This window comes from Aplidium turbinatum, chromosome 6, assembly GCF_918807975.1.
Source record: "Aplidium turbinatum chromosome 6, kaAplTurb1.1, whole genome shotgun sequence".
Taxonomy (NCBI): domain Eukaryota; kingdom Metazoa; phylum Chordata; class Ascidiacea; order Aplousobranchia; family Polyclinidae; genus Aplidium; species Aplidium turbinatum.
In genome coordinates, this window is record NC_137477.1 from 14,356,453 (window position 1) to 14,384,048 (window position 27,596).

At 37.5% G+C, this 27,596-nt stretch overlaps 1 protein-coding gene across 5 annotated transcripts; it reads left to right on the plus strand.

The window, feature by feature from the left end:
• The first annotated feature begins 7,930 nt into the window (after positions 1–7,930).
• Positions 7,931–27,347, plus strand: LOC145772082 (solute carrier family 35 member H1-like). 5 transcript variants are annotated; one of them, XM_082583902.1, is made up of 9 exons: positions 7,931–8,034; positions 17,242–17,389; positions 18,149–18,212; positions 20,116–20,188; positions 21,313–21,481; positions 22,960–23,043; positions 24,148–24,323; positions 24,789–24,921; positions 26,622–27,347. In XM_082583902.1, the coding sequence occupies exons 1-9, from the start codon at positions 8,032–8,034 to the stop codon at positions 26,735–26,737; spliced, it is 966 nt and encodes a 321-aa protein (XP_082440028.1). In that variant the 5' UTR covers positions 7,931–8,031; the 3' UTR covers positions 26,738–27,347. The 5 variants fall into 5 exon arrangements, with proteins under 5 accessions (XP_082440028.1, XP_082440029.1, XP_082440025.1 ...); XM_082583903.1 differs by having other exon boundaries at positions 7,936–8,057; XM_082583899.1 differs by lacking the exon at positions 7,931–8,034 and adding an exon at positions 8,572–8,927.
• The last annotated feature ends 249 nt before the right edge of the window (positions 27,348–27,596 follow it).

Sequence of the window (27,596 nt, forward strand, 5' to 3'; positions counted from 1 at the left end):
TATTTACTCCGTGATTTATTTAACCTTGCAAGAAAAGTAGAAATTATTGCTTCATGATCCAGGGCAGTATAATATTCATCAATATTACGAGACTCGTCCTGGAGAAATTTTGTTGGGGGGGGGCGTAGGGGGCTTGTTATTGACTTTTTTAGAAGTTATTTCATCATGAAACTTTTTCAAATGGCAAAACTTGTTCAAAGTAATGCTACGTGACATATAAGATTGAACAAACTGCTCAATTAGGGCCTAAAATATGCATAATAAGTGAGTGTTCAAAGATAGAATACCCCAACCCTAACTTTGAACACCCACAAATTTGGCGGGGAAAGCCCCAAATTTTTACTTGTTTAAAAATTGCTTACACCTCCTTGAGCGTTTACATAGGCCTACAGCCCCAATTTTGGCTGAATCTGAACTTCCTAGCATAAAAATGCGTGAAAATAAAAGCAAATAAGTAAAAAAAGTGTTCAAAGTAGCCCTGGTTGACGGTCCGTGTTTTGTCGCTTCTACCTTTTTCTAGACCCCTGCTATGTTTGACATATATAGTTTTTCGTTGTGATAGTCAGAAATAAAAACAAACTGAACTTATGTCCACTGCATTTTCATGAAAACACTTAAGTTGCCAGGATTGCCAGATATTAAAGCTTAAACATGCATATTTTTGAAAATTGGCATCTTTATACCAAATTGGTAACCCTGCCTGACCGAGGCCTCCAAAAACGCTGCTCCTCAATGAAATAACTACGAATTAGGTAAAAATCTTAAACATATAGACTCAATATATACATAAAAAGTTATATTATATTTTAAAAAAAGTAGCCCAATTGGGCGCCAGCCGAAAAAGCGCGCCCAACGCGAATTTTTGGCGCCTGGAGAAATCAAAAGTAGCCCAATTGGGCATAAAAGCGCCCAATCTGGCAACCCTATACTTGATCCATACATTAGGCTTATAAGGCGCACAATCAATTTATATAAGGGAAAAAAAGGATTTAAATTGCGCCTTATGGTCCGTAAAATACGGGTATTTTAATTATTGAGAAAATTCAAATTCTAAAAATACCTAAGTTTCTGATGAACCAAAAAATGCTTGGTAGAACGATGAGCAATTTGCACAGCCAACTGAAGTACAAGAATTAATTCCAACAATTTTTTTTTTATGAAAAACATTTACCATCAAATTTTGCTTGACAGGTCGGTATTGGCAGCCATTAATACCTTTCCAGGGGATGTGCACCAATAGGTCGGCATTTGGAAGGAACTCCTAGCAGAACGCTTCAAAGATGGAAGATATATTTACGATACACGTTAAAATAATACGATTTTTGCATAATAGACACCACTCCAAACATCTTCGAATAAAACTATAATCCGCAACACGTGCCACTTAAATTTTACATGCATCGGATTCAGTATTAAATTACCTTTCCAGGGATGTGCACCAATAGGTCGGGATTTATAAGGAACTCCCAGCAGAACGCTTCAAAGATGCAGGAGGATACATTTACGATATTTAAGAAAATAATTTGCAAATAATGGATGGCTGGCGACATAAGCCTATATCTTAAAACAACAAGTGAATATTATTTTCAGATCCAAGGACAATTAGGTTTAAGTGGACTACTGTGGTGTGACTTCGTTGCGCTCATCTAAGTAGATGATTGTGGAACGTGTGCATTTTGACCGGGTATTATGGACCACCTCAATGGTAGCCTACCTTGTCTTGTAACATTATTTTTTGATTCTGCATCGCATTTTCTCTGTCAATAAATTAAAATTCATGGTGTTGAAAGGTGTTAAAACTGAGGCATGTTTTCTTCAGTTTTCTTCAGTTTGTTCAAACAAAATAGGTTGTTGAAACTTGCAACCACACTTGATTGATGAATGATGATACCAAGCATAGTCACTGGTATTTTCCCGTCGAAGATGTGAAGTTGACAATTTTTTTTTATGGCCCTCTCTACATGAATGCGATGGCGTGCAATACTTCGTGTATTCAACACGTCTTCACTCATTTGAGTCCTTCTATCTAGGAACGGTGGGATATTCAAATGTAGACCAATATCATGTAAGTCTTTTTCTATGAGAAACCCTTTATCGGCCATAACAGCATCCTTGAAGTGCAGTTCATTGGCAGCTATTTTCTGCTTCAAAAGGTGAAAAAATCCACTTCTCTGACATATTTCTTCGTCACTCATATTACCAGTGTAGCCTACAACTGAGATGCAAACATAATACGCCCAGTTGGATCAACTCCCACTAATGCCTTTGCTGTGCTTAGTCTACTTTTATAGTTCGAGTAGGTTACGTTTGCCACCGACGGTGAAATGAGGATAGTGTTTCGAAACGTATAGGCTACTTCAGTGCAGTCGATGATGATCATGGTGCTTGGGTAGTCCTAGTAGGCAAATTATGCTAAAACACTGATACACGCCTGTAAAGACCACACAACAACAGCTCAAGCCATGCTCAAGCAAACGTTAAACAATTTATTCGCCTGCAAACTACGCCACCAACACGAGCGCACGGCATTGTAAACAACGGCTAGTCGTTCACGACTCCAACGTCACGCTCTGTTGGTTTGTTATGCAAAAGGTCTATTGGTGCACATCCCTGGAAAGGTAATTTAATACTGAATCCGATGCATGTAAAATTTAAGTGGCACGTGTTGCGGATTATAGTTTTATTCGAAGATGTTTGGAGTGGTGTCTATTATGCAAAAATCGTATTATTTTAATGTTTATCGTGAACATATGCTCCATCTTTGAAGCGTTCTGCTGGGAGTTCCTTCTAAATTCCGACCTATTGGTGCACATCCCTGGAAAGGTAATTTAATACTGAATCCGATGCATGTAAAATTTAAGTGGCACGTGTTGCGGATTATAGTTTTATTCGAAGATATTTCGAAGGTATGTCATGTCGCATTTTGTGCCTTGCACTTATTCACGGATAACTTTTTAGGCGGAAAGCGGAAAAATTATTCTGCCAGAATGACGGTGGTGAGTATTGACCATCACACCTAACCAAACCACAGAACCAAACCAATGAGCAATGACCATGAATATGATCGGAACCTGGGTTGCCAGATTGGCCTTTTCAAGGCCAAATTTCTCGAATTTGGAATTTTTTAATGTCTGTTGGCCTTAGAAATTATACATTTGGCCTTTTCTCTAGATTTGGCCTTAAACTTGGCCTTTTTTAAATTTTTTCTTCAAAATGCATAATAATCAATATTTCTCATATATCGTGACCTTACCAGATGAAAACCATATTCACCATTGTTCAAGACATGTACTACACTGTCTTGTTTAATACTCGTAATGTGACGCTGGCGCCGAGTCAGCAGACTGCGCTCACCTCTAATCCAGCCAGTGGTGCCAGACCTCACCATTGTAGCGGATTTAAACTCATTCGCTACAGATCTTTTGCAGCCTACTTGTTATTTTTCGGGCTACTTTCAGAAATACTTTTGCTACAATTTATCAAAATCCGCTACAAGTCATAAAATATCAAGAAATATGAATATTATAGACATTACTTTGATAGAAACAGGTAAATATCCATTTGGTCTATTTTTATCTAATATTTTCCTTGTTTGGCTTTTTTTAAAGTTTGCCCTGATAGCTCAGTTAGTTAGCGCGTGACTTCGTGAACGAAGAATCTTCAAGATCAAGCGGTGCCGATTCGACTTTTGGGGTGTGCGCTTGAGCAACGCATTCTAAGGACTGCTCTCCAATCAGCGGTACCTAATGGATGGAATAATTCCCCAGCAACAACACTTCAACAATCGGAAATTTAACTCTGTCAATCTCGCCAACCGACCCTGCGTCAAAAGCTTCTACAAGTATGCGAAACTACCAGGAATAACCTGTCAAAGCTTTGTCAGTCCGAGGATAAAGATTCAAAACCAAAAACCAAACCTTTTGTATTATTTTGGCTTTAAAAACTTTTCATAGTCTGGCATCTAACAGGGACGTGCAGTCAGGGGAGGCAGGTGAGGCAGTGCCTCACCTGCCAACATCTGGCAAAGCAAAAGTTATATCAAAGAAATGGTTATCACAGAATAAATATTTTTTGTTAAAAAGTAGTAAATATTGCACGTTTTTAGGTGCTTTAGTTTGTGTGAATTGCTGTAGTCGTGCCCCCTTTCCCTCAAATTTTACGTTTCTACACCCAAACTGTGCTTTAATTTGTTTCTGTTTCTGTGGCGATATTCCTATCGAGCGTTCATGTGGTCAAAATCGTTGAAATACGCAAGGAGAGGCAACGCCAGCTTTGCCTCACTTCAGATCAGAAAACTTCCATACACTGCACTATGCGTGCCTTTTTCTTTCGCAAAGTCGCCAGAAATCATCATGAACGATTTAGCTACGATTTGAGGCACGCCTCAAATGTGACGTCACAGCTATGAATCCTTTTTCGTCAAGATAGAGTGCCCGCGAGCCTACGTGGTATGTGACTTCTTGCAGCGTAAAGGATTGTTTCTTATAAAATGTAAATAAAATGGAGGAAGATTTAGTATCAAATCTGAGAGATTTTTAAAAACTAAACTTTCAATCCAAAGTTGAAGTCATAAATAAAGGAAGACCTGTTCCAAATTTATAAGGTTTGCATCAGACGACTGAACAAAAAAAAAAAAAATTGCAACTTTCAAAGAGATTAGTACTCAAAAAAGAAGTGGCTGTGTGGCTATGCTTTAAAAATTGCCTTTTCTGCTTTCCCGTCTCTTATTTTCAATATCTAGTGATAATGTTTGGAGTAAAGAAGGGTCTCTACAACAAAGTCACAGATGTTTTAGTCCAAAAGGATAGGCGCATGGATTTTATTTTTAATAAATGTGAAAGCATGCTGCTAATTTTTTTGATTAGTAAGTTATGACACCGTTTTTGTTGTTAAAAAATTTTATTGTAAAAGTGACTTGAAAAAAGTAGTGCCTCACCATCTAGGAACCTCACCGCACGTCACTGGCATCTAATAATAATAATGTATTGTATTCTGGTCCAGTACACAATACACATGGTACTACAGAGAAAAACATTAACATACTCGCAAATAACAACTGATAAGAAAACATAAATATATAAAAACAAGAAATTTTTGAAGAGAAAACAAAAATCACAAGGAATAAAAAAGATAAGACACAATCATAAATAGTTTTCGACACGTCGCTTAAATATCGCAATAGACACACTATTGACTACAGCATATGGTAAATTATTCCAAGTGTCGACTACTCTATTGGCAAAGGAAAATTTACAGCAGTTCAGTTGAGCAAACTGTTTATGCAATTTAAAATTATGACCTCTGGTTGAATTAAAGTTAAAAAGGAAATATTTGGAAGATGGTGATACCGAAACATTGTGTACCGGTAGGCTACTAATTTAAAAACTTCTGTCAAATCAAAAATTAATCTCCGTTTTTCCAACGAGAGAAGGTCTAGTTCAAACAGTCTTTGTTCATAAGTTAGGTTTTTCAGTCCATGAATGCATTTTGTTGCTCGTTGTTGCACCCTCTCCAGCAAATCAATGTCCCGAACAGAATGGGGATTCCAAGCCGCCACTGCAAATTCCAAGTGGGGCCTGATCAACTGTTTATATAATCTTAAAAAGACATGCTTGTCCCTGCTGACCAGTGTCCGTTTTAAAACACCCAGGACCATCTCCGCATTTTTAACTGCATACGAGACATGGGTGGATGTTTTAAGATCAGTCGTTATCATGACTCCCAAGTCTTTTTTACTCTTTTTAGGGGCAATTGGCATGTCATCTAGAACATACTGATGCTCTAAGTTGCCATGACCAAAGTGCAGAGTGGAGCACTTGTCAACATTAAACTGTAGTTGCCAGGATTCAGATCAGTCTGTAGTTGCCAGATTCAGACCAGACCATCTCTGCTTCTAAATGCTGATTTTCAACAAGAACAAATCCAAGCTCGAATTCTGGCACATTGAGTCACGACTCACGACTTATAATGCTTATTTTATCTTGTTTGAGTTTGGCTTATTTTTGGCCTTTTTTCTACCTATTTGGCCTCAATTTGGCTTTTTTTTGATGAGTTTGGCCTTTTTTTTAATTTTAGTCTGGCAACTCTGATCGGAACCAGAAATCACTTGGACAGACTAAGTAGAGACTACTACTGTAGTCAGCGCTTCCACTTTTGTGGTAATTACCACAATTGTGGAATTTTTATTATGCTTGTGGTAAAAATGTGGTAATGAAAAATTTGTGGTAATAATATGGAAATTTTGTGTGGAAATGTTGCCAAAATGTGGAAATTTTAAATTTTGAAAATTTAGCATAAAATACTATCAACAAATAAGAGCATTTAAACTGTTGTCTTCCGAAATCGAACAGATATGCAAAAAACTACTTATAATAGCATGCGACTACCATGTTCCGCTGTTTTCGGTGTGATTTTGGAATGCATCCTGACTTTTGACTTTGAACGTAGGGTGACCATATTCATAGTCAAGAGATGTCTTTCAGATTCTAGCTGTGGTGTCAAGGGGTGCAACCTAGTTCGTACCCTGAACAGTTCGGACCCTCAGTTCGTACCCTGAAAAGATCGAGAGAAAAAATTAAAAAAAGCCGAAGTCGCTGATCGCAGTTTAATAGCACAAAGCCGAAGTCGCTGATCGGAGTTTCCGCAAACAAACTCGAGGGTTAGGGTTAGCGGAAACCGCGGAACTGCGGAAAAATATTTGCGGAAACTGCGATCAGCGAGGGTTAGAGCAGAGCATAGATTACTCGATGATTAGAGTTAGGGTTAGCCGAAACTGCGGTTAGCAAAACTGCTGAAAAATGTTTGCGGAAACTGCAATCAGCGAGGGTTAGGGTTAGAGCATAGATTGCTCTATAGTTAGGGTAAAGGTTAGCGGAAACTGCGGAAAAATGTTTGCGGAAACTGCGATAAGCGAGGGTTAGGGTTAGAGCATAGATTGCTCTATAGTTAGGGTTAGGGTAAAGGTTAGCGGAAACTGCGGAAAAAGGTTTTCGGAAACTGCGATCAGCGAGAGTTAGGGTTAGAGCATAGATTAATCTATGGTTAGAGTTAGGGTAAATGTTAGCGGAAACTGCGGTCAGCGGAATCTACGGAAAATGTTTGCGGAAACTGCGATCAGCGAGGGTTAGGGTTAGAGCATAGATTAGCCTATGGTTAAGGTTAGCGGAAACTGCGATCAGCGACTTCGGCTTTGTGCTATCTTTCTCTCGATCTTTTCAGGGGGAAAATTTTAAAAGGTTTGCGGAAACTGCGATCAGCGACTTCCGATTTTTTTAATTTTTTCTTTCGATCTTTTTAGGGTACGAACTGAGGGTCCGAACTGTTCAGGGTACGAACTAGGTTGCATCCGGTGTCAAGTACCGGTACAGGGGTGCAACCTAGTTCGTACCTTGAACCATTCGTACATTCAGTTCCTACCCTGAAAAGATCGAGAAAAAAAATTAAAAAAAGCCAAAGTCGCTGATCGGAGTTTCCCCAAACAATTTGAAACAAACTCGAGGGTTAGGGTTAGCGGAAACTGCGGAAAAATGTTTGTGGAAACTGCGATCAGCGAGGGTTAGGGTTAGAGCATAGATTACTCTATGGTTAGAGTTAGGGTAAGCGGAAACTGCGGAAAAATGTTTGCAGAAACTGCGATCAGCGCAGCGAGGGTTAGAGCATAGATTACTCTATGGTTAGGGTAAAGGTTAGCGGAAACTGCGATCAGCGAGAGTTAGGGTTAGAGCATACATTACTCTATGGTTAGAATTAGGGTAAGGATTAACGGAAACTGCGGGAAAAATTTTGCGGACACTGCAATCAGCGAAGGTTAGGGTTAGAGCATAGATTATTCTATTGTTACAGTTAGCGGAAACTGCGGAAAAATGTTTGCGGAAACTGAGATCAGCGGACTTCGGTTCTGAGCTATTTTTTCTCTCGATCTTTTCAGGGGGAAAATTTTAAAATGATTGCAGAAACTGCGATCAGCAACTTCCGCTTTTTTAATTTTTTTCTCGATCTTTTCAAGGCACGAACTGACGGTCCGAACTGTTCATGGTACGAACTAGGTTGCATCCCCGGTACAGTACTTTGCTTACTTATTTCGGACGTTTTAATAACTGTTAATAACCGGTAGGCTACCGGTACTGTTAATAAACTGAGTAGTTGTTTTAGACCTTATTTTACACTATGTAGTGTAAATATAGCCAAATAATAGCGTTGCCAGATAAGGAATTCTGTCCTAATTTGAGAAAAGTTTAAAGCTGATGAAAACAAAAACTTGCATTTTGGAATTTTTTTTTAGTTCTGGGTAAAGATCAAAACCCTAACCTTATTCCTAAGTCTAACCATTACCTTAACCCTTCCTAACTTTAATCCTAACTCTAGCAACACCTGATTGTAACCATGGCAACAAGTGGGTAAAAATAGCCACTTTGTTAATGTAAAAGTAAGTCGAAATATGGTAAAAATCGGGAAGAAAATCATAGCAAAAAAAAATGTGGTAATCTGAGGACAAATGTGGTAATACAAGTGGTAATCTAGCTTTGTAAAAGTGGAAGCACTGACTGTAGTACTAGAGAAATATGTGGATTACTTAACTGTAATATTTAAGTAACTGTTGGACTTATTAATGGTTACCTTGAAAATTCTATCTGTTAACAATCAAAACTATGACACTAGGAGCTACCGTACTTACTGTATGTACCATACGGTATCTCAGACAACTTACCATACTTGTAGCATGGTGCATCATTCTAGATCAGTGGTTCCCAACCTGGGGTTCGCGGACCCCTTGGGGGTCCGTGATTACCTTGGTGAATTTTGGAAAACAAAGTTTGTTCTATATGCACGGATGGAGCACCAGCTATGCTCGGGAACAAATCCGGATTTGCTGCTTTAGTAAAAAACGAAGCTCCTTGCGTGGTGGTTACCCATTGCTTCTTGTACAGGTAGGCCTACGCTAGGGTGTTACATTTTTTTACAACTTAGGGCAAAATCTTTCAATATATCATTTATTTGATGGGTTTTTGCACAAAAACTAGTTAGCACAAAAAATAAATTAAAAATATTTATATTTTAAGGTTCCACGCTCTATGGTTAATATTGGATAAAATCTAAAAAATTCAAAAAAATGCAGGATTTTTATGCCTGCTATTTCTTGGATTTATTCATGTGTATTAGGGTGGTTCAAAAAAAGTGAAATTTTGAAATTGTAAAGTCTCACCCTTTCAAAAGTTTTCATTTACTACAAAAACACCTTGTGTAAAATATTTTTGAAAAATATTAATGTTTAGGGGTAGCTCAAGGCTTTCGAAATTTGGGGGTATTTGACGAAATGGGTCAAACTTTAAATGCCTGTATTTCATAAACCCTTGAAGGAAACATACATCTGTTTAGGTTCATTTTCATCAGGTTGGAGAGTGCTATAACTTGGTAAAGTCAAACAATGATAAATATGTACTTTTGGAAAATTGCGATTTTAAAATTTTTACAAAATGACTACAAAAACACTTAATACATTTTTTTTTAAACGTTTAGTGGTAGCTGAAACATGTTGAAATTTCAGTAAAATCTGAAAATTGTTGCAATTGATGTATGTAAAGCACAGCACAATGCACATTTGCACATACAAAGTCAAGTGCCAGACAAAAGATAGCCATGAACCATTCAAGACTTTCTCAGGGAGTGTCTTTTTGTTGCTGTCAGGCAAAGCTTTTCTGTGTTCGTGCACAACCTGTGACTGTGACAGATACTGAATTTGTTCCTCATAACACGTTAGTAGGCCACTCAACTCCTGAATTAGAGCTACTCCTTGTTCTGCGTGGTTGTTGGCGATTTTCAAGCAGTGTTGACAATGTCACACGCTGCTTGAAAATCTTCTCGCCCTTTCCATGTCTCTGGATCTGCTTTGAGAAAACCATCAGGAAGGTTCATTCTCTCAAAAAGCATTTGGGATCTTTGTGTGACAAAGTCGACCAAATAACTTCGCTTGAATTCGCTTCGGAGGATCTGCATTCTGCATGTCCCTTAGAGTGGTTCAAAAAAATACAATTTTCTCAGAATCTTCCTCCACAAGGCTTAAAATGTGCCATTTCCCCATAGAAGTGCCCTTGCAAAAAATTAGACTGATTGGAAGTCGTTTAAAGGTCAATCAGATTTTCACTTTTTTACCACATTCTGCCTATGTCAAACCCTATCGCACACAGGCCGATATTGTGTACAAGAATTACAGAGGGGGAAATGCCCGCTATCATCTTGAAAACCACAGCAGAGAATGAGCTAGACTTCTAAATGATGCAGAATTAAACTTAGTGTGTATGTAAACAGATTTATTAACTTAACACCCAACAAAGCAAAAATCTTATTTCCATACTAAACTATCGGTAATTCGGCATCTACCATTATTATTGAAAAACACTCGAAACCGGCAATAGTCTCATCAGTCATCACTTCAATCATTTTCATGAGAAACAGTACCAGTACCTACTGCAGTTAGTAAGCATCTACAGGAAAAGGTTTCCGGTGCCAACCAAAGCAACCCTTAATCTCAACAAAGCCTGAAATGAGACTGTGACGAAAATAGTGGCCGAATGTCATATCTGATTTAACACCACAGTCCTTGATGCTAACATTGTATTTTAATTCATTTATCGTGATATGGATGTCTCTTTGTGATAAAAGGAAAATTGTATTATGTTTAAACTTATTTAACCTATCAAAATAATTGAAGTGATGACTGATGAGACTACTGCTGGTTTCGAGTGTTTTTCAATAAAAATGGTAGATGCCGAATTGCCGATAGTTTAGTATGAAAATAAGATTTTTGCTTTGTTGGGTGTTAAGTTAATAAATCTGTTTACATACACACGAAGTTTAATTATGCATCATATAGAAGTCTAGCTCATTCTCTGCTGTGGTTTTCAAAATAATAGGGGGCATTCCCTCTCTGTAAGTCTTGCACACAATATCGGCCTGTGTGCGATAGGGTTTGGCATAGGCAGAATGTGGTAAAAAAGTGAAAATCTGATTGACCTCTAAACGACTTCCAATCAGTCTAATTTTTTGCAAGGGCACTTCTATGGGAAAATGGCACATTTTAAGCCTTGTGGAGGAAGATTCTGAGAAAATTGTGTTTTTTTGAACCACTCTAATGTCCCTTGTTTTTGCAATGCGAGAACCATTTTTAGTTTCACTGCTGCAGGCGCATTCTTGTCAAACAAGGCCAGTTCAATCAACTTTTCTGATAAATACTACAGGTGGCCAACGAGCTTCACTGCTGCTGCTTTAGAAATGGCTGGGTTAAAGTGTTTGTACTGTACCACAGTGTACCAGGGACTGCAAAATCAGGAGGTCATTGTTGGGAGGCTGCGAGAGGAGCTGTCATCTAGGCTTTGAGATAAACCCGAATGGTAAAGAAAGTTATATGTCGTAACCCTTTCTGTTCTTTGGTAATTAGCTTAAACTGGCTTCTGAACAGCCACACCTTTATGCTATAGATAACTTTCGACATCCAACGAGTTTAGTGCACCGGTCCCGGAGCCCTGAACTTAACTACGTTGGCAGGAACTCCCCAAAAGATCATAGACAATTTCAGCATTTCTAGGTAATCATTTCTTGGGTGGTTTTCGGCTAGCTGACTCTCAATGAAACTCGGGATATCATCCTTGACGACAGCAAGGGATTCACTGACATATTCAATATTCATCCGTGGATACATCTTCAAAGTTTTTTAGATCTAGAAATTCCCAATGAGCCTGGAATTGTTTGAAAAGTAAGAGGGTCCCATGCAGGTCATGAACACTGCTCCAGTCACTATTTCCATAATGTGGTGACGACACGGAAGAAACAGAAGATCGGTACCAAGTTCTTGTTCAATTAGAACATGACCCCCCAAGTTTACCCGTATTAGCACTTGTTTCAAAACACAATGCTCGAACACTCTTATCAAGCAGTGAAGCTCGTTGGCCACCTGTAGTATTTATCAGAAAAGTTGATTGGACTGGCCTTGTTTGATAAGAATGTGCCTGCGGCAGTGAAACGAAAACTGGCTCTCGCATTGGCAAACGATGCACAAGCGGATCCTCCGAAGCGAATTCATGTGAATCCAAAAAAAATTCTTGAAAGGAAGTTGTTTGGTCAACTTTGTCACACAAAGATCCCAAATGCTTTTTGAGAGAATGAACCTTCCTGATGGTTTTCTCAAAGCAGGTCCAGAGACTTGAAATTTGGAAAGTGCGAGAAGATTTCCAAGCAGCGTGTGACATTATGCAAGCCATAAAAGTTGTCAACGACCAAGCAGAACGAGGAGTAGCTCTAATTCAGGAGTTGAGTGGCCTACTAACATGTGATGAGGAACAACTTCACTATCTGTCACAGGTTGTGCAGTGCGCACGAACACAGAAAAGCTTTGCCTGACAGCAATGAAAAGACACTCCCTGAGAAAGTCTGAATGGTTCATGGCTATCAATTGTTTGGCACTTGACTTTGTATGTGCAAATGTGCATTGTGCTGTGCATCACATGCATCAATTGAAACAATTTCCAGATTTTACTAAAATTTCAACATGTTTCAGCTACCACTAAGTCTTTTAAAAAATGTATAAAACTTCACATTAAGTGTTTTTATAGTCATTTTGTAAAAATTTTAAAATCGCAATTTTCCAAAAGTACATATTTATCATTGTTTGACTTTACCAAGTTATAGCACTCTCCAACCTGATGAAAATGAACCCAAACAGATGTATGTTTGCTTTAAGGGTTTACGAATTACAGGCATTTAAAGTTTGACCCATTTCGTCAAATACCCCCAAATTTCGAAAGCCTTGAGCTACCTCTAAACATTAATATTTTTCAAAAATATTTTACACAGGGTGTTTTTGTATTTCACTGGGTATTTCACTTTTTTTGTGTATTAATTTTTTTTCAGCAAATAGACTCTAAAAACATTAGTTTATGAAATCAAGTTGTTGTGTACTTATCTGGCAACCTAAAATATGAAATGATATCTTCACACGTCACTAGAAATCGGAGTAAAATCTTGGATTACGTTGGTTATCTAACCGAGTTACCTCAGCTTCAACTTCCTACTAATGGTGATGTAGCAAGAGCTTTCTCTTGGTTAAGAAATAAAATAACGCTTGATCAAAATACTGAAAAAATTTCTACATTTGTTGAAGTCAAGACATTGTTAATACAAAATATCCTTCAGTTGTGGGGAAAAGCTGGTCTGCCACATGTTAACATTGATCGTGTAACTCAAATGACGAAAGAACTTTTTGATCAGTTGAAAAAACTTCAAGCTCAGCCATTATCTCGTCTAAACTCCCCAGCATATTTAATAAAAGTAGCTGCATTTCAGAGTAAACTTGAGAACTTATTTGATGTGAGTTCCTGTAAGTGCAAAATAACAGTTGAGCAGCAATGGCACAAGAAAACAGTATGCAAATGTGATTTTGAAAGGCGCATTCCAGTGCTAGAAGCAGGGTTTTTTATTGATCAGAGAAATAGGAGAATACAAGTGATTGGTGGTTTAGATATTCAGGAAACTGAAGCTAATATGAAAAGAATTAGCAAATACAGCTGTAGAAACGATAGACCAGAACCATGTAGAATTCTTTATGAACAATCAATACAGGCAAGCAGTTCAGCAATTGATGAAACCGAGTCAAATAGTGATGATAATTATGAAATGGAAAGTGCAGAAATCCAAGTTGAAGAAGATGAGGCTGGGCCATCTAAGCGTACAGAAAGGTTAAGTGTTGTTAGCACAGATAACTGTATTATGGCGGATAAAAAACTGGCTTCAAACCGTTTATCATCATCACTATTGAACTCAGCTGCTGAAATATTTGAACATCCAGAAGCAAAATGATGCCATGTTACAGTTTATCGGCATAAGTTGGCACTGAGGAACAGGTTGAAAGACTGATTGGGAATGTTAAGAAATGCTTGGAGGAAAAGAAAATCAAGGATAGCAGTGATGACATGAGTGACGAAAAACTGAAAAAGATTGATACAGCGATCAGAGGATATGTTACTTGCATGACCATGACCACCAGTCTCGAATATCTGTAAGACACTTGGTTTTTTTGTAATATTTTGTATACTGTATTTAAAATATACAGATACACTAGTGAGTTGTGGACTGTGAGAGTTTGATATTATTTAGTAATACAGTGCATGTATTCAAGGGCGTTGGCAGGAGGGGGGCAAGGGGGCCTTGGCCCCCCTGGAATTTGAATAATCAATATGATTGTGAAACGCATTATTTCAATAAGAAATGCCCCAAATTTTCCACTTAGCCATGACCAGAGGTGTAAAGTAACAAAAGTAATTCTACTTATGTAGCTTACTCAAGTGGCGCCCCCCTAAAAAATGTCAAAATTACAAAAAAAAGTTAGAAAAACGCCCCCCCCCCCCTAAAAAAAATTCTGCCGACGTCCTTGCATATATTAGCCCATGTCTATGTTTCTTACCAGGACAGATTCAATAACATTAGTCATACTGTTACTGTGTTGTTCATATGATAAAATCGCCAATATCGGGTGAATCGTTAATGCAAGTGTGGAACCTCTAAATATTATTTTAAGTGAAAAATATTTTGACATAGTTTGTTTGAGTGCATTTCCCACCAAACAAACACTATATTGTAGTTAGTTTGAAAAAATGTAACACCCTAGCCTACGCCTTAGCAGCAAAAACTTTACTAGCAAGTCTCAAAGAAATTTTGACAAATTGCGTGAAAGTCGTTAATTTCATTAAAAGCAGAGCTGTTAACCACCGTACTTTTAAAGCGCTCTGTCTAAAATTAGGGTCAGATTACGGAGTAGGCTACTTTTGTATCATTCTGAGGTAGCCTACGTTGGTTATCTAGAGAAGTTTTAAAACGACTGCAGCAGCTAAAAAATGAGGTATCAACTCTTTTGAAAGCAAAAGGAAGTCCCCTCTTAAAATTGTTCGAGAGTGAAAGTTTTCTATTCGTCATGGCCTACTTAGCCGATATTTTAGGTCATATTAACAATGTTAATCGTGGCATTCAAGGACCAGGTATGACAATAATTGATGCAGCTGAAAAACTGAAAGCGATTTTAGCCAAGTTGTCGGATTGGAAACGCAGATTGGAAGCAGGTAATTACGCTAACTTTCCAATGTTAGAAGATCTTACCTTGATGGATGAAATTCAAAGAGAATGTACTCTTTTGATCTCTATCAGAGAAAAATTTTGCGCTTACTTGAAACCCTGCAAATCTCATTTCAACGTTATTTTAATTTAGAACACCTGCCGAACGAAGTTGAAACATGGATTCGAAATCATTTTCTTTTTGACTTGAACAACATTAGCGACGATCTCAGTAAAGATGACCTAATTTATTTGAGATCAAAAGAGTTATTAAGCATTGAGTTTCATTCAAAAATTGTGGAAGAATTTTGGTGCTCACAACTGCAAACCGGCTGCAAACCTACCCATTCTTGGCAAAGCAAGCGATTATTGTTTTGTTACCATTCATAACCACTTAACCTCTGCGAGGCAAGATTCTCAGCTCTTGTTACAATAAAAACATCATCGAAATCGCCTGGACAGTGGACGTTGAAGAATGAAGATGACATGCGTGTTGCATTGTCAAAAACTCAACCGCAGTTCAGTCGTTTAGTTCAGGAAAGGCAACAACATTCATCTCATTAAATTTGCTTAGGTTGAAAAAATTTCGGCATGGCACTTTGGGTCACCTTAATATTCAAATACTGCTGACATTTCTTGAACAATCCATTCATTTTCTTATTTGAGCAACACTGTTTAACCTGATATTTGCCGCAGGAGTCACAGCGGCAATGCAATATGACACCGTACAGTAGTTGAGTAGCATAGTTATTACAATAGTCAATGACAAAAGTACTGTGATTGAACTGACTCGTGTGAAAATAAATTTCTTTGCAATAGTCAATAGTATGTTAATTGAGTTTCAGGCAAAATTTAGGTAGAGGTCTGCAGAATTAATAATTTGTCTAAAGGGGTCCGTGACAACAAAAAAGTTGGGAACCACTGTTCTAGATTGTTTATTTGAAGCACATGAGTAAAAAAGCATGTACAGATACTTTGAATTTATTAATTTATGCCACATAATTTATTAACCAAACCAAATGATCCTGCATGTGCACAATTTGTAACGTTTCGTTATTTTCGCACACTATTGTACACCAGCTCCAAATAATTTTCTGTATATGCTTTTGCAGGTAGAATATGCCTGCTATGGTTCATGACCATAAAACACCTTATAGGCCTAACTCTCATGGCTTGACTTATTATTGCAATTACCACTTGTGCTCAAACAAGTGTCTACCGCAATTGAAACAATCATGGAATTTAAAAGTTTATGAAATTATTAAAACTTTATTTTTAATTTTATTTTACTACCTGTTTTCTATTGGACTTACTTTTTACAACAAATGGATGTTTAAAGTGAGTTACTATATGTCTATAGGCTATGTATTTTACCTACTGGCCTATGTACCAATATGCTAAACCACGTTCTTTTACTTTTTGCATATCTTCAAACAATTTTTTTTACCTTGACTTTTAAGTTATTGCTTTGTTTACAGTAAAAAAAAACACAAAAATTTAACAATCTTGTTAAAGGAAAAATGTATTATATGGATCACATAAGCAGTTTGTCAAGCCAAGCTTTCATGTACGATTGTATGTTTATAATCGGTGTTAGATCACAAAGCGTAAGCTGTCAACGCGGATCAAACACGATGGGTTGGCAATCAAAAACGTACACCTTTTATTGAGTACGGTATAAAGCTCGCAGGCTATGGTTTTCGAATAATTTTACCACAGCTTGGCAGACAGGCGGTTCTGGTACACAACATTATACGTTCCTAACTTACGGTAGCAGTATTACATTACAACTTATCACTTATTCAAATAGAATAGAATCCAGTTAGTTTCTGTAATATACTACAGACATCCAAGCCTAAAAAACAGTAGCACAGAACGACTGCTGCAGCTGCAAAAATGCCGCAAGACAGAAAGCCGCGAAAAATAACTGCAGCCAGCCAAAACATATTTATGACGTCACAAAACCTTACGTATTACGTAGTGCCCTGATACGATGTAACAATCAGTTTCTGCAATTATTGGTACCTTATTTTAAGTTGGGACTTTACAATCTTATTCTTTATGTGGTGAAACAGATTATACAAATAGTCTATTTTCTATATGCAAATATCTGTGTTTTTAGTTTTTTTTAATTTTTATTTTCAGAGATTTCATTTTCCTCTCATGACAACATCAATTCATTTTCTTACCGTTTTCATTTTATCTTCCATTGCCAGAACTATATTTTCAAAGTGTCATAGAAGTCCTGTGACATTAGGATGGATGCTGTATCTGAAAAAGGTATTTGTTACTGGTAAGTTTTCTTTATTATCAGTTTCTTAGTTGAGAAATATCTATTAGGTTTAGACGAGTTGCCGAATAGGTATCACCACTTAGTCACCAACCAATCAGGATTGTCATCTCTTGGTCTTGTGAAGTAGTTCATAAAATAATAACAACTTTTGAGTTATACTGTTTTCTATCTGGTCATTTAATGATATTCACCAACAAATGTATAACTTCATTATTGATATAATTTATTTAAATAAATTGACTTATTCTGTTTGAGGTTAGAAATTTTTACCTTTTTGTCAGAATGTTTTATTTTGTAGCATTGTTACCGTAATGTTTTATTTGTGTCATACTCTTGACTTTTCTGTGAAAAGATGCTTAAAATGTTTTATAACATGAAATAGAATACTAAAAGCACCTACAAGGTACTTGACGTTGCAACTATTTCTTTGAGTTGCAACATTGGGTTTATCAGCTATATGTAATGTTTATTATGCCATCGAATTTTCAACATAGGTAAACCAATAAATAGTCCAGAGCATTTTTGACACAAACTGTTTGTACGTTAATCAACATAGCACATCAAAATGAAAGATTTGCTTCAATCAAACATTATAATGTGTATATTATTTGATTTTCTTTTCAGTACTTGAGTTTAATTGACCAAGATTTATCCTTTTTGTTTGAGGAAACGCTTTCTCCTTGATTGGTTAGTTTGTGATTGAAATCAGTTTTCATGCAAAATTCGGCTTCACGCACTGTTGTAATCAATATTTTTCAGGCATCGTCAGTGCATTAGATATTGGATTATCAAATTGGAGCTTTGTGTTCATTACTGTTTCATTGTAAGTTGGACTATTTTCCAAAAAGTTTTAAAACATATTCTTTCACATATTCATAACATGTTCTTTAGTTTGGCATTGACAAGTTGCATAGACATGTAACAATAATGCATGTTTTTGTATAGCACTGTAACAATTGCAGATATCATTGCTCTCTATGCCTTACAAGACTAAAAATTTGAGTCAGCACGGCCATGTAGAATTGTAGACTTGCAGCTGAGTACATCTGTACTCAGCGGAGACACAGCTGAGTACATAGTATTGCCGTAAAAACATCCCTCAGTGCTGAGTGCTAAGCTGGAATGGAATTCAGTGCCATTTCTAAGAGGCCTTGTTTATGAGCCAATAGGGTATTGATATGAACTCATATGTACTCAGAAGTGGGAACTGCATTTCCTAAGCCACAAAAGGCCTGGTGTAATCAGAAAGTCAGAAGGATATTTTTGTGTGTCTTAAAAACAATGATTCTATCCAAACTGTTTATTTATAATTGTATGCAATATTGCAAATTTGCAATCATGAGATAGTGCAGCAAATAAAGATGTGAGATGGCGCAACGGATAAGGCGTTGGCTTTCCAATTATGCGAATCTGGTTCAACTCCCGGCTTCAGATGGTTGTTGAAAATACCGCTCATCTCTACCTAGTCCTATGGTGCAATAAATTGGGTGGGCATATTTGCTGCAGGAAAGGCGGCCAAGAGAAAGGAACTGACCACCCTACTCTCCTTAGTGCCGAAGGCTTAGTACAGTAAGCGCCTTATCTTCTCATACTCGACACTTGAATCAAGTATTGGACCACTTCAACCTTTTATTGTAATAATGACATAAATATATTGATACCGAAAAATGTCATACTGATTCTCTTTACTCTTGATTTAAAAAATCTTTTTTAATACCACTCTAGTCAGTAACAGGCCTCGAAATTCACGGCGGTCATGTCCGTCGTCACAGCATGTGATGTCCGTGGGAAGTACCATTTAGATCGGTCATATTTGTCCGCCGAGAAATAACACAGGAACTAGCGATACAAATCGTCATTGCATAGCACGAACAACTGTTGCGAGAATATAATTTCCCGCGCATTCTAGCGCGCATCTAGAAAATGTGAATACTGTATCGTATCCCTTAGTTTCCATTCAAGCAGGAAAATTTCCAATTTATACGTTGCTTTAACAATTGATGACATTGAATCAGCGTAGCAAAGGTGAATTCTTCGCCAAGAATCGATGGGAGTACCAGTCCAGTAGCCTACTTCTACACTGATCACGCGCAACTTATTTCAAGTCTTTTGTCACAACGTCTAGCTTTGATCTCCGAGTAATATTGATAAGGCAAGTTTGGTTACAAAATTTGTTAAGCTTTGGTATTACAGTAAAAAAGAAAAGGCCCAGGAAAAATTCACTTTCGCTCACATGACACGCAAAAATGAACCTAAAGAAAAAGGCCCAGAGAAACTTTGCACAGCAGAAAATAGTAGCGTTAGTGTAGAAGTTTTCCGACTCGTGCCCAGACTCCCAGAGCATTGTGACGTAAGAAGCCACACGACCTCGTTCGATGCAAGTTCAGTTATGCGGCGTATTAAGCAGCTACACGGCGCTTTCACTCTTCAAGCGCACGTCGTTGATCTGATGAAAGCCTTTCAGAGTGACTTCACTGAAATTTTAAAAAGCCTTCTAAACCTTAGCTAATTAGCTATAGTTCTCAAATGGTAAAGAATTATCAAGATAAAGTGATTAAGCTTGACGATCGACGCTAAAGCTGGTGTGTCCGCCGTGAGACTTAATTTGTCCGCCGAGATAGCTGCTCAGACCGGACAGGTTTGTCCGCCGTCAACTTAAACGAATTTCGAGGCCTGCAGTAATCATATATATATAATTAATTTGTAGTTGCAATGTTTATTTTTAGATACACCATGGTGAAGTCCACTTGTGTTATATTTATTCTTGGATTCGCTCTTGTTCTAAAATTGGAAAAACCTGTGAGTCTTATGTTTGAGCTTAAGCTAGTTTAATGAAAATATAAAGTCACTGTTTTTCATAAAAAAGCTGTAATATGTTTCATTGCTTAAACTTCGTTGCAGTGGTAGTAGGCTAGCACTGCTATTTCTTGTTGGACTTGCTGCTCCTCTGCCTGTCTCAGTTTCACAGAAATACTTGTCATACTTTGCACAAACTCAACACTGAGCAATGCATTTTAACCACCAACCTGGGCGAGTGTATTTACGGAATACATTTTTAGGTGCAGACAGTTAGGTGTCTGCCAAATAGGGTCTGCTACTATTTGGTGAGTCCGATTCGGTGAGAGCCTTTTCGGTGAGAGCCTTTTTCGGAGAGTTCCCTATTCGGTAATTTTTTGAAATTTTTTTTGAAAATTATTAGGTGCCGTAGCCTAATTATTATTGCCACTTTTACATCGTTTTAACGTCGCTAAACGTTGAAATAAGACCCTAACCCCTACCCTTAACCTCAACCCCTAACCTTAACCCCTAACCGTAAAACGGCAATGATAATTAGGCTACGGTACCCGATAATTTTTAAAAAAATCACCGAATAAGGCTCTCACCGAAAAAGGCTCTCATCAAATAAGGAACTCACCGAAACGGGCTATTCCATGCCAAATAGGTGCACAGCACTGCACACTCTGTAGCGTTAGATATCTAGGTGCGGTGCACAGTGGTACCCTGTCATTTAATTGCTATTCCCAGTAAAAGCTATTTCATTAGGTGCTCGGATGGTAGTACTGCAGATAGTAGTGTACGAAGGATTTTCTCAAGAGGAAGGGGGGCATTTAAAATACTTTTCAATGATTACGGTATGAGTGTAATTTGACATGCTGAATTGCACTTAAATGACCACGCTCCACAGAGCACTGCACCTAAATATCCCGATGCCATATTGCCATAGTGTCCACACCTATTTGGAAGGTACCTACCTGTCTGCACCTAAAAAAATACGTGGACCCTGTATAGGTGGAATATTGGAATTTGAAACTTCTATGATCAAATCCTGGAATATTAAAACTTGTATTTTTTTTATTTTATGGTGCTAGTTAATGAGTTCACAATCTACGTCTACAATTTTCATAAAATGTTGATTTTTTCAGCGTTTTTCACTGATCATTGTTGTGTGCCTCATTGCTGGCGGATTATTTTTATTTGTCTTTGAATCGTCTCAGTTCAATTTAGAGGGTTTTATTTTGGTCCTGACTGCTTCATTCCTCGGAGGCATACGTTGGACTTTAAGCCAGCTTCTCACCCAAAAGAAAGAAATAGGTATCGTACAAATAATGTCTAATTTTCAGGTTTGGCTTGTTATAGCCTAAGTGAGCATTGGAGGGTCACCCCATCTAGCGAAATCCGTGCTGTTTACATTTGTTCGTTTACAGACATTAAATCAATGTAAAAAGAACATATTTTGCGTGTTGGGACATAGTAAGACTAAGGGTTGTGATTGATGACGCAACAACCACAACCACCATCTCAACTACCAATATAATAAAGAGTGACCACTGGTCAATTACCTCATGTTTGTGAGGACAGGTTTATGCCTGGGTCTTGAACACTCATGTTAAGTCGATAGAAAGCTAATTTTATGTCCACCTTCAAGTATGTCGATAAGTATCTTGCCAAATCACAACCATTGTGGATTCAGTAGGTGTCGAACCAATGTTCTTTCCGGTGCTGTGCAGGCACTCCTTTATGCCGGAATGGCCCGTTTCGGTGAGTCCGATTCGGGGAGTCCGATTTGGTGAGCTCCCTATTCGGAGAGTTCCCTATTCGGCAATTTTTTGAAATATTTTCTTTTAAATTATCGGGTACCGTAGCCTAATTATCATTGCCGTTTTTACACCGCTAAACGTTGAAATCGTGCAGAAAAAAATTGAAATAAAATTTTTGAACAATTAAATGAACTACATTTTATTTCTATTTTTTTCTGCACGATTTCAACGTTTAGCGACGTTAAAACGATGTAAAAGCGGCATTGATAATTAGGCTACGGTACCCGATAATTTTCAGAAAAAAAAATTAAAAAATCGCCGAATAGGGAACTCTCCGAAAAAGGCTCTCACCGAATAGGGAACTCACCTAATCGGACTCACCGAATAGTAGCAGACCCCCTTTACGCAGCCGAAGTGCGTAAATTATGACACCTTTCAAAAACAACTTCAGTAGTAGTTTTTTTGGTGTTTTCACTTTTGAAGCTCATTGTATTTTAGCCAGTTTTTGAATATATTTTCGCATTGGTAAACTGTGTTAAAACGACTGGGTAGTGCAGTCCATGGACAGTCTAAAATCAAATGATCAACAGTTTGCCTGCTTTTTTCGCAATTTGGGCAAATTGCTGTGTTTTGAATGCCCCATCGATGAAGAGCGGTAGCTTATCGGGCATTACGGGACAAACTTCTATTATAACTGATCTATTCCTCTCTGTTGCATGTCAAGAAACCTAGGAGGGGTAGCGGTACTGTGATTATAAAGGTTTCCATCACAAGAGTATAAGACCTATTAACAATGTAATATGCACTTTGATTATAAGAACGTTTCCAGACTTAAAAACAAACAAAGTAAGCACAATTTCCAACTCATCATTGTTCTTCCAAACACATAAAGGATGGCGATGTGTTTTGTCTTGATACTGTTTGGCCTTGTGACACAGTAAAACTTAAAGCATAAGTTTTATGAACAACTTATTTTCACAAAATCAAATGTTGTAAATGTTGTACATTACAAAACGACCTTGATTCCCCCAGGTTTGGGAAATCCCATAGATCTTCTTTATCATCTGCAACCAACGATGTTCGTCGGCCTCTTTCCTCTTGCACTTGTCCAAGAAGGTATTTGTGTGTAAATATCGTCTTTGTATTATAAAAATAAACTATGAACATATTAGTTCGCTATTTCACCACATAGGCCTACCCTAAAAATGGGTCTGCTACTACTCGGTGAGTCCAATTCGGTTAGTCCTATTCGGTGAGTTCCTAACCTGTAACCCCTAACCCTAAAACAGCAATGATAATTAGGCTACGGTACCCGATAATTTAAAAAAAAAAATTGAAAATATCACCGAATAGGGATCGGACTCACCGAAACGGGCCATTCCGCCTAAAAATAGTTTTGTTGCTACTGCGGTATGTGCCATGTGGTATATAACAATGCATATTTTTTTATATAATCTGTTTTAAAAAAATGGCAGTTGTAATTTTTTAAATCCTTGCAAATAGCTAAGATTGTTTGCTTCATTGGTTTGAATCATTTCATCAAAAGCGCGTTTTGCAGGTTGTTGTGTTCAAGTGAAATTCAGCGCTAATTGGTTTTCTATTTTACCTACTCGGACAAAGTGCGAAGTCCAGCCTATTTGTTTTATCGTGACAACACGTTGCTTGCTTGCTTTGTAGGATGTGATGTCATGTAGTTACGGGATGCTTGTGTTATTGAATGTACTGAAAGAAACAATGTCAGCCAACAAAAGAATTTACAGCTGTAAACAATTTTGTCTACATTCTTGTACGAAATATGGAAAATATTCGTATAAGTTTTTGTGACTTGTTTATCAAAAATGGCTAAAAAAACGCAACTTCATTCCAGTTGTTTATTTCAAACGAGGAAAGTCGTTTTAGTTTAAAACATTATAGTTTAAAATTTCACGTGAAAAAATCGGAGTTTTACGTTCTCAGGACCTTACAAAGTTTGCATTACTACGTTTACATTTTACAAAATAACTTCTGGTTTAAGATAGCACAGTTTCTCTACCACTGCAGTAAATTTGATAGAAATTTACCACATGTTCTGGGATTTCGTTAGTTTTAAGTCTATTAAAAATACACCACCACAACTGTTCAAAAGTTTTATTTATGAAAATGAAAATTTCGTTTGTTGCTTCAGTTTAACATTTTGCAGATTTAATGTGTTTTTCCAAAGATCTTACCGATATGTTTCAGGGTTGCCCTTCTTCGCATCTAGGAACATATTTGCATGGGAGGCAGCCAGTGACTTCGTGTCCACCGTCACCATGATTGGGGTGGGAGGAGCTCTTGCTTTTATGCTCAGCTACTCCGAGTATCTCTTGCTCTGCCACACATCATCCCTGACTCTGTCCATCAGCGGTATTTTTAAGGTATTTGCGATATTTTGTTTTTGTTGCAATTATCTTATTTTTCTACAAGATTAGATTTTTTCACTTGTTGTATCTACACTTAGGTGTTGAACAAGATTACTAAAGTAAATTTGATATTTACATGTTAAGAGGATGCGTCACCGCTGGCTGGCGATTGACGCTTTTTTATTGTATATTTAATAGATTTTCGTTTATTTTTTGATAAACCTACAAAGTTTAGTAAAGTGATCAGGCCTGCTTCTGTCGATTGCTTTTTCTGGTTCTCAAAAATACCAAGATGCAACTGCCGAATAGATTTTTCAGCCTGGAGAGTATATGTTCCCATTGGTCAATGATGCCTTACCTTACTCGACCGAGTCATAAGCAACCAGTCAGGTCACTTATCAAACTGTTTTCACGTTCGCAAACGTGCTGCACAGTGTGAAGGAACGAAGTTGAAATATTAACACTGTTTGGTATCTACAGGAAATTATCACACTCATCATGGCAACAACTCACAACCACAACCAACTTGCACCATTGAACTGGCTAGGCTTCTTCATATGTTTGTCCGGGATATCGCTTCATGTTTTCTTAAAGTTTACTACAGAAGACACAGGTTTGTTCTGTTAACTTTAAAGGTTCCATTTTTTGCTTTTTATCAGTAATGCGACGGTAACTAATGGCATAGTAGTTGAAAACTAACGAATAATAAACTACTCTCACTTATATGGACGTAGCTTTGTTATTAGATGAGACAAATTCCAGGTGAGTAAACATTTTTTAAAAGAATTTGCTTTGTATCGATTCTGAAAAGAATTTTGGAAACTGTGGTTTTACGCCTACACGATTTTATGCTAAGTATTTGTGGCACATCAGCCAACCTATTGGTATTGCAATGTAATTTCACGCATCGTTTAAATACGTGTTGCGTCGGGCAATACCATGCACACTTAACGTCAGGCTGGAAACCCTTGCAAGCTCATTTTTACGCAATAAATATGTTCACGTGGAAATCGTCGTTCAAACAAGTGACAGCCTCAAAACAAAATATAACATTGTAAGGATTCCAAACAATTTTTTTTTATATTAATTCAACTGAACGTCGGTGATGGAAATATAATTGGCAACGAAATTCGCTGAAGAATTGCGGCTAGCTTACAGGCATTTGTGCCAGCAGCGACTAATGTCAAAGTTGTTTCACAAATGTGCAGAAATTACTCGACAAAACGTGGCATCCGTTCGCTTCTGGCGCAAGAACCTTCGCACAACATGCGTTTTATGACCGAAAAAAAATTAAAATGGAATTAAATCCAGTAGTTCCCTCTGGTTTGGGTTTATTTTTCGGTCATTGACCGATTTTTTAGCAAAATGTCCGAAAAGATATATAGAAACTTAATGTTGTAGCTAGTCAGGAAGTGCAAATTTTGGTTTGTATCAGGTACTTGAAAGGAAATATTTTCATCAGAAAAAATGACCAAAATAAATAAAAAAAAATGACCGAATTTTTTCAAGTCATTTCGGACAAATGACCGAAAAGTCTCAGCGAAAAAAAACCAGCCTCTGGTTTAGCCTACCCTGTTGTTGAGCCGACTTTTGTTCCCTCCGGAATTACTGCATTTATTTTCGTGTAATGCAAAATCCCGCTTCATTATCCCAAACGCCGCTTAACAAGCCCATTCATGAACTTGTTTGATTGGGATTATAGGTGATAAATCACACGTTTTTGTTTGATATTCAATGGTTGCGCGCTTCGTTGGGCTGCTCATCTAATTTTTTCTTGTTTAACGCTTTTCGTCACAAACCGACGTAGCAAAACAACCGACTGTGTTTGGATCGCAATCAGTTAGTTTTTTTTATACTATCAAATAGTTTTTTATTCATTTTCAACTTGTATCACGAACAAAAGACAGACTTTCGACACGTTGGTCTCTCAGATCAGCATCTCGTTTTCAAACAAAGAAACGGCAAAATGAAGCTGGTTTAAATCTCGGGATGTGCGCTTGAGTAGCCCATTTTATTTTTATTGATCTACCGGTAACTAGTGGATGGATTAATTCTCGGACAACTCTTCACTTTGTCAGTCTTGGCCGCCTGCGTCAGTGGTTCTACCTTTTTCTAGACCTCTGCTATGTTTGGCAATTGGCATAATATATTGTTTTTCATTGTGGTGGTCAAAAACAGAAGCAAAACTGAATCGAAAGCTTCTACAATCTGCTAATGTGCAGAGATGCCAGGACTAAGCTTCCAAAGAAGCTCGGAAGATCCCCTCTGTCAGATAACTTCACGAAAACAATTACAACTTTGATTATTCTTCAGATGACGTTTCGAAGTCGGATGCTGACATACGTATGAACGCGTTGCAAGATCATCTGCAAGCCCTCTCCGACTCCGAAACTGAGACCGAATTGTTTAATATCCGCGACAGCACTTGATATTCGTTTTGAGCACTTTTTGAGATCACGTTTTGCAAAAAAGTAATCACTTTGTTACTAGGCCTATATAAGTTATGATTTTAGTGCAAATATGTCTTCGTAGTTTCAATTAGAATGACGTGCTGCAGCCAAGTTGATTCTGTCATTACCAGCGGAACCGGGTGTGTTGCGTAGTACATTGTCATGCACGCTGATGTTGTTGTGACTACTAGTAAGTTTCAAGCCATGTGGCAAAGTTTTGACACAAGTTAATTTACGTATGGAGTATTTCGCTGAATGAAATATTTGGTTAGATCTTAGATGCATCCTAAATTAAACATTCTAACCAAAAAAATCTTTTTTTACCTATTTATACAATTATGGTACCGATTCTACGTTTTACATAGCATTGAGTAATGTTTTTATAAATTAAAATGTAACGCGAAAACATGCAGCGTGACTCTTCGCTTGCCCCTGACACTTAAATCTATTCAGTCACTCCCACATCAATGTTGTAGCCTACGCATTGCTTGAAACTAAGGTGATCCAATTGTTCAGCGTTTGATTTTAGATGGTGGTAAGCAATAAGTTTGTTGCCTAGTTTTCTCAAAATACAATCCCTGATGAAATATAGAAAGAGACTGCTATTTCGACAACTAAACTTAAACCGGAAAGGTCGCCATGACTAAAAGTAGTGAATACATCTCATTATACCCACGGTGTCTTGTGGACAGGGCACTCAACCATGACAATTTGTTTGTGATCGGTGGGAGTGGCGTTTGTACATGAACAGCTATAGAGGTGCTAGATAATAAATTGCTAATTTCAGGCCATGTGATCCACGACATAAATTAAGCAAAACGAAAATCATAAATTTGAA

Excerpts from the sequence above, each read along its gene's own strand:
- LOC145772082 (XM_082583899.1), top strand. The coding sequence starts at position 8,649 with ATGACACTAGGAGCTACCGTACTTACTGTATGTACCATACGGTATCTC. Across the intron at positions 21,482-22,959 it reads CACCCAAAAGAAAGAAATAG|GTTTGGGAAATCCCATAGAT; the intron begins GTATCGTACAAA and ends TGATTCCCCCAG. Across the intron at positions 24,324-24,788 it reads CCATCAGCGGTATTTTTAAG|GAAATTATCACACTCATCAT; the intron begins GTATTTGCGATA and ends TGGTATCTACAG.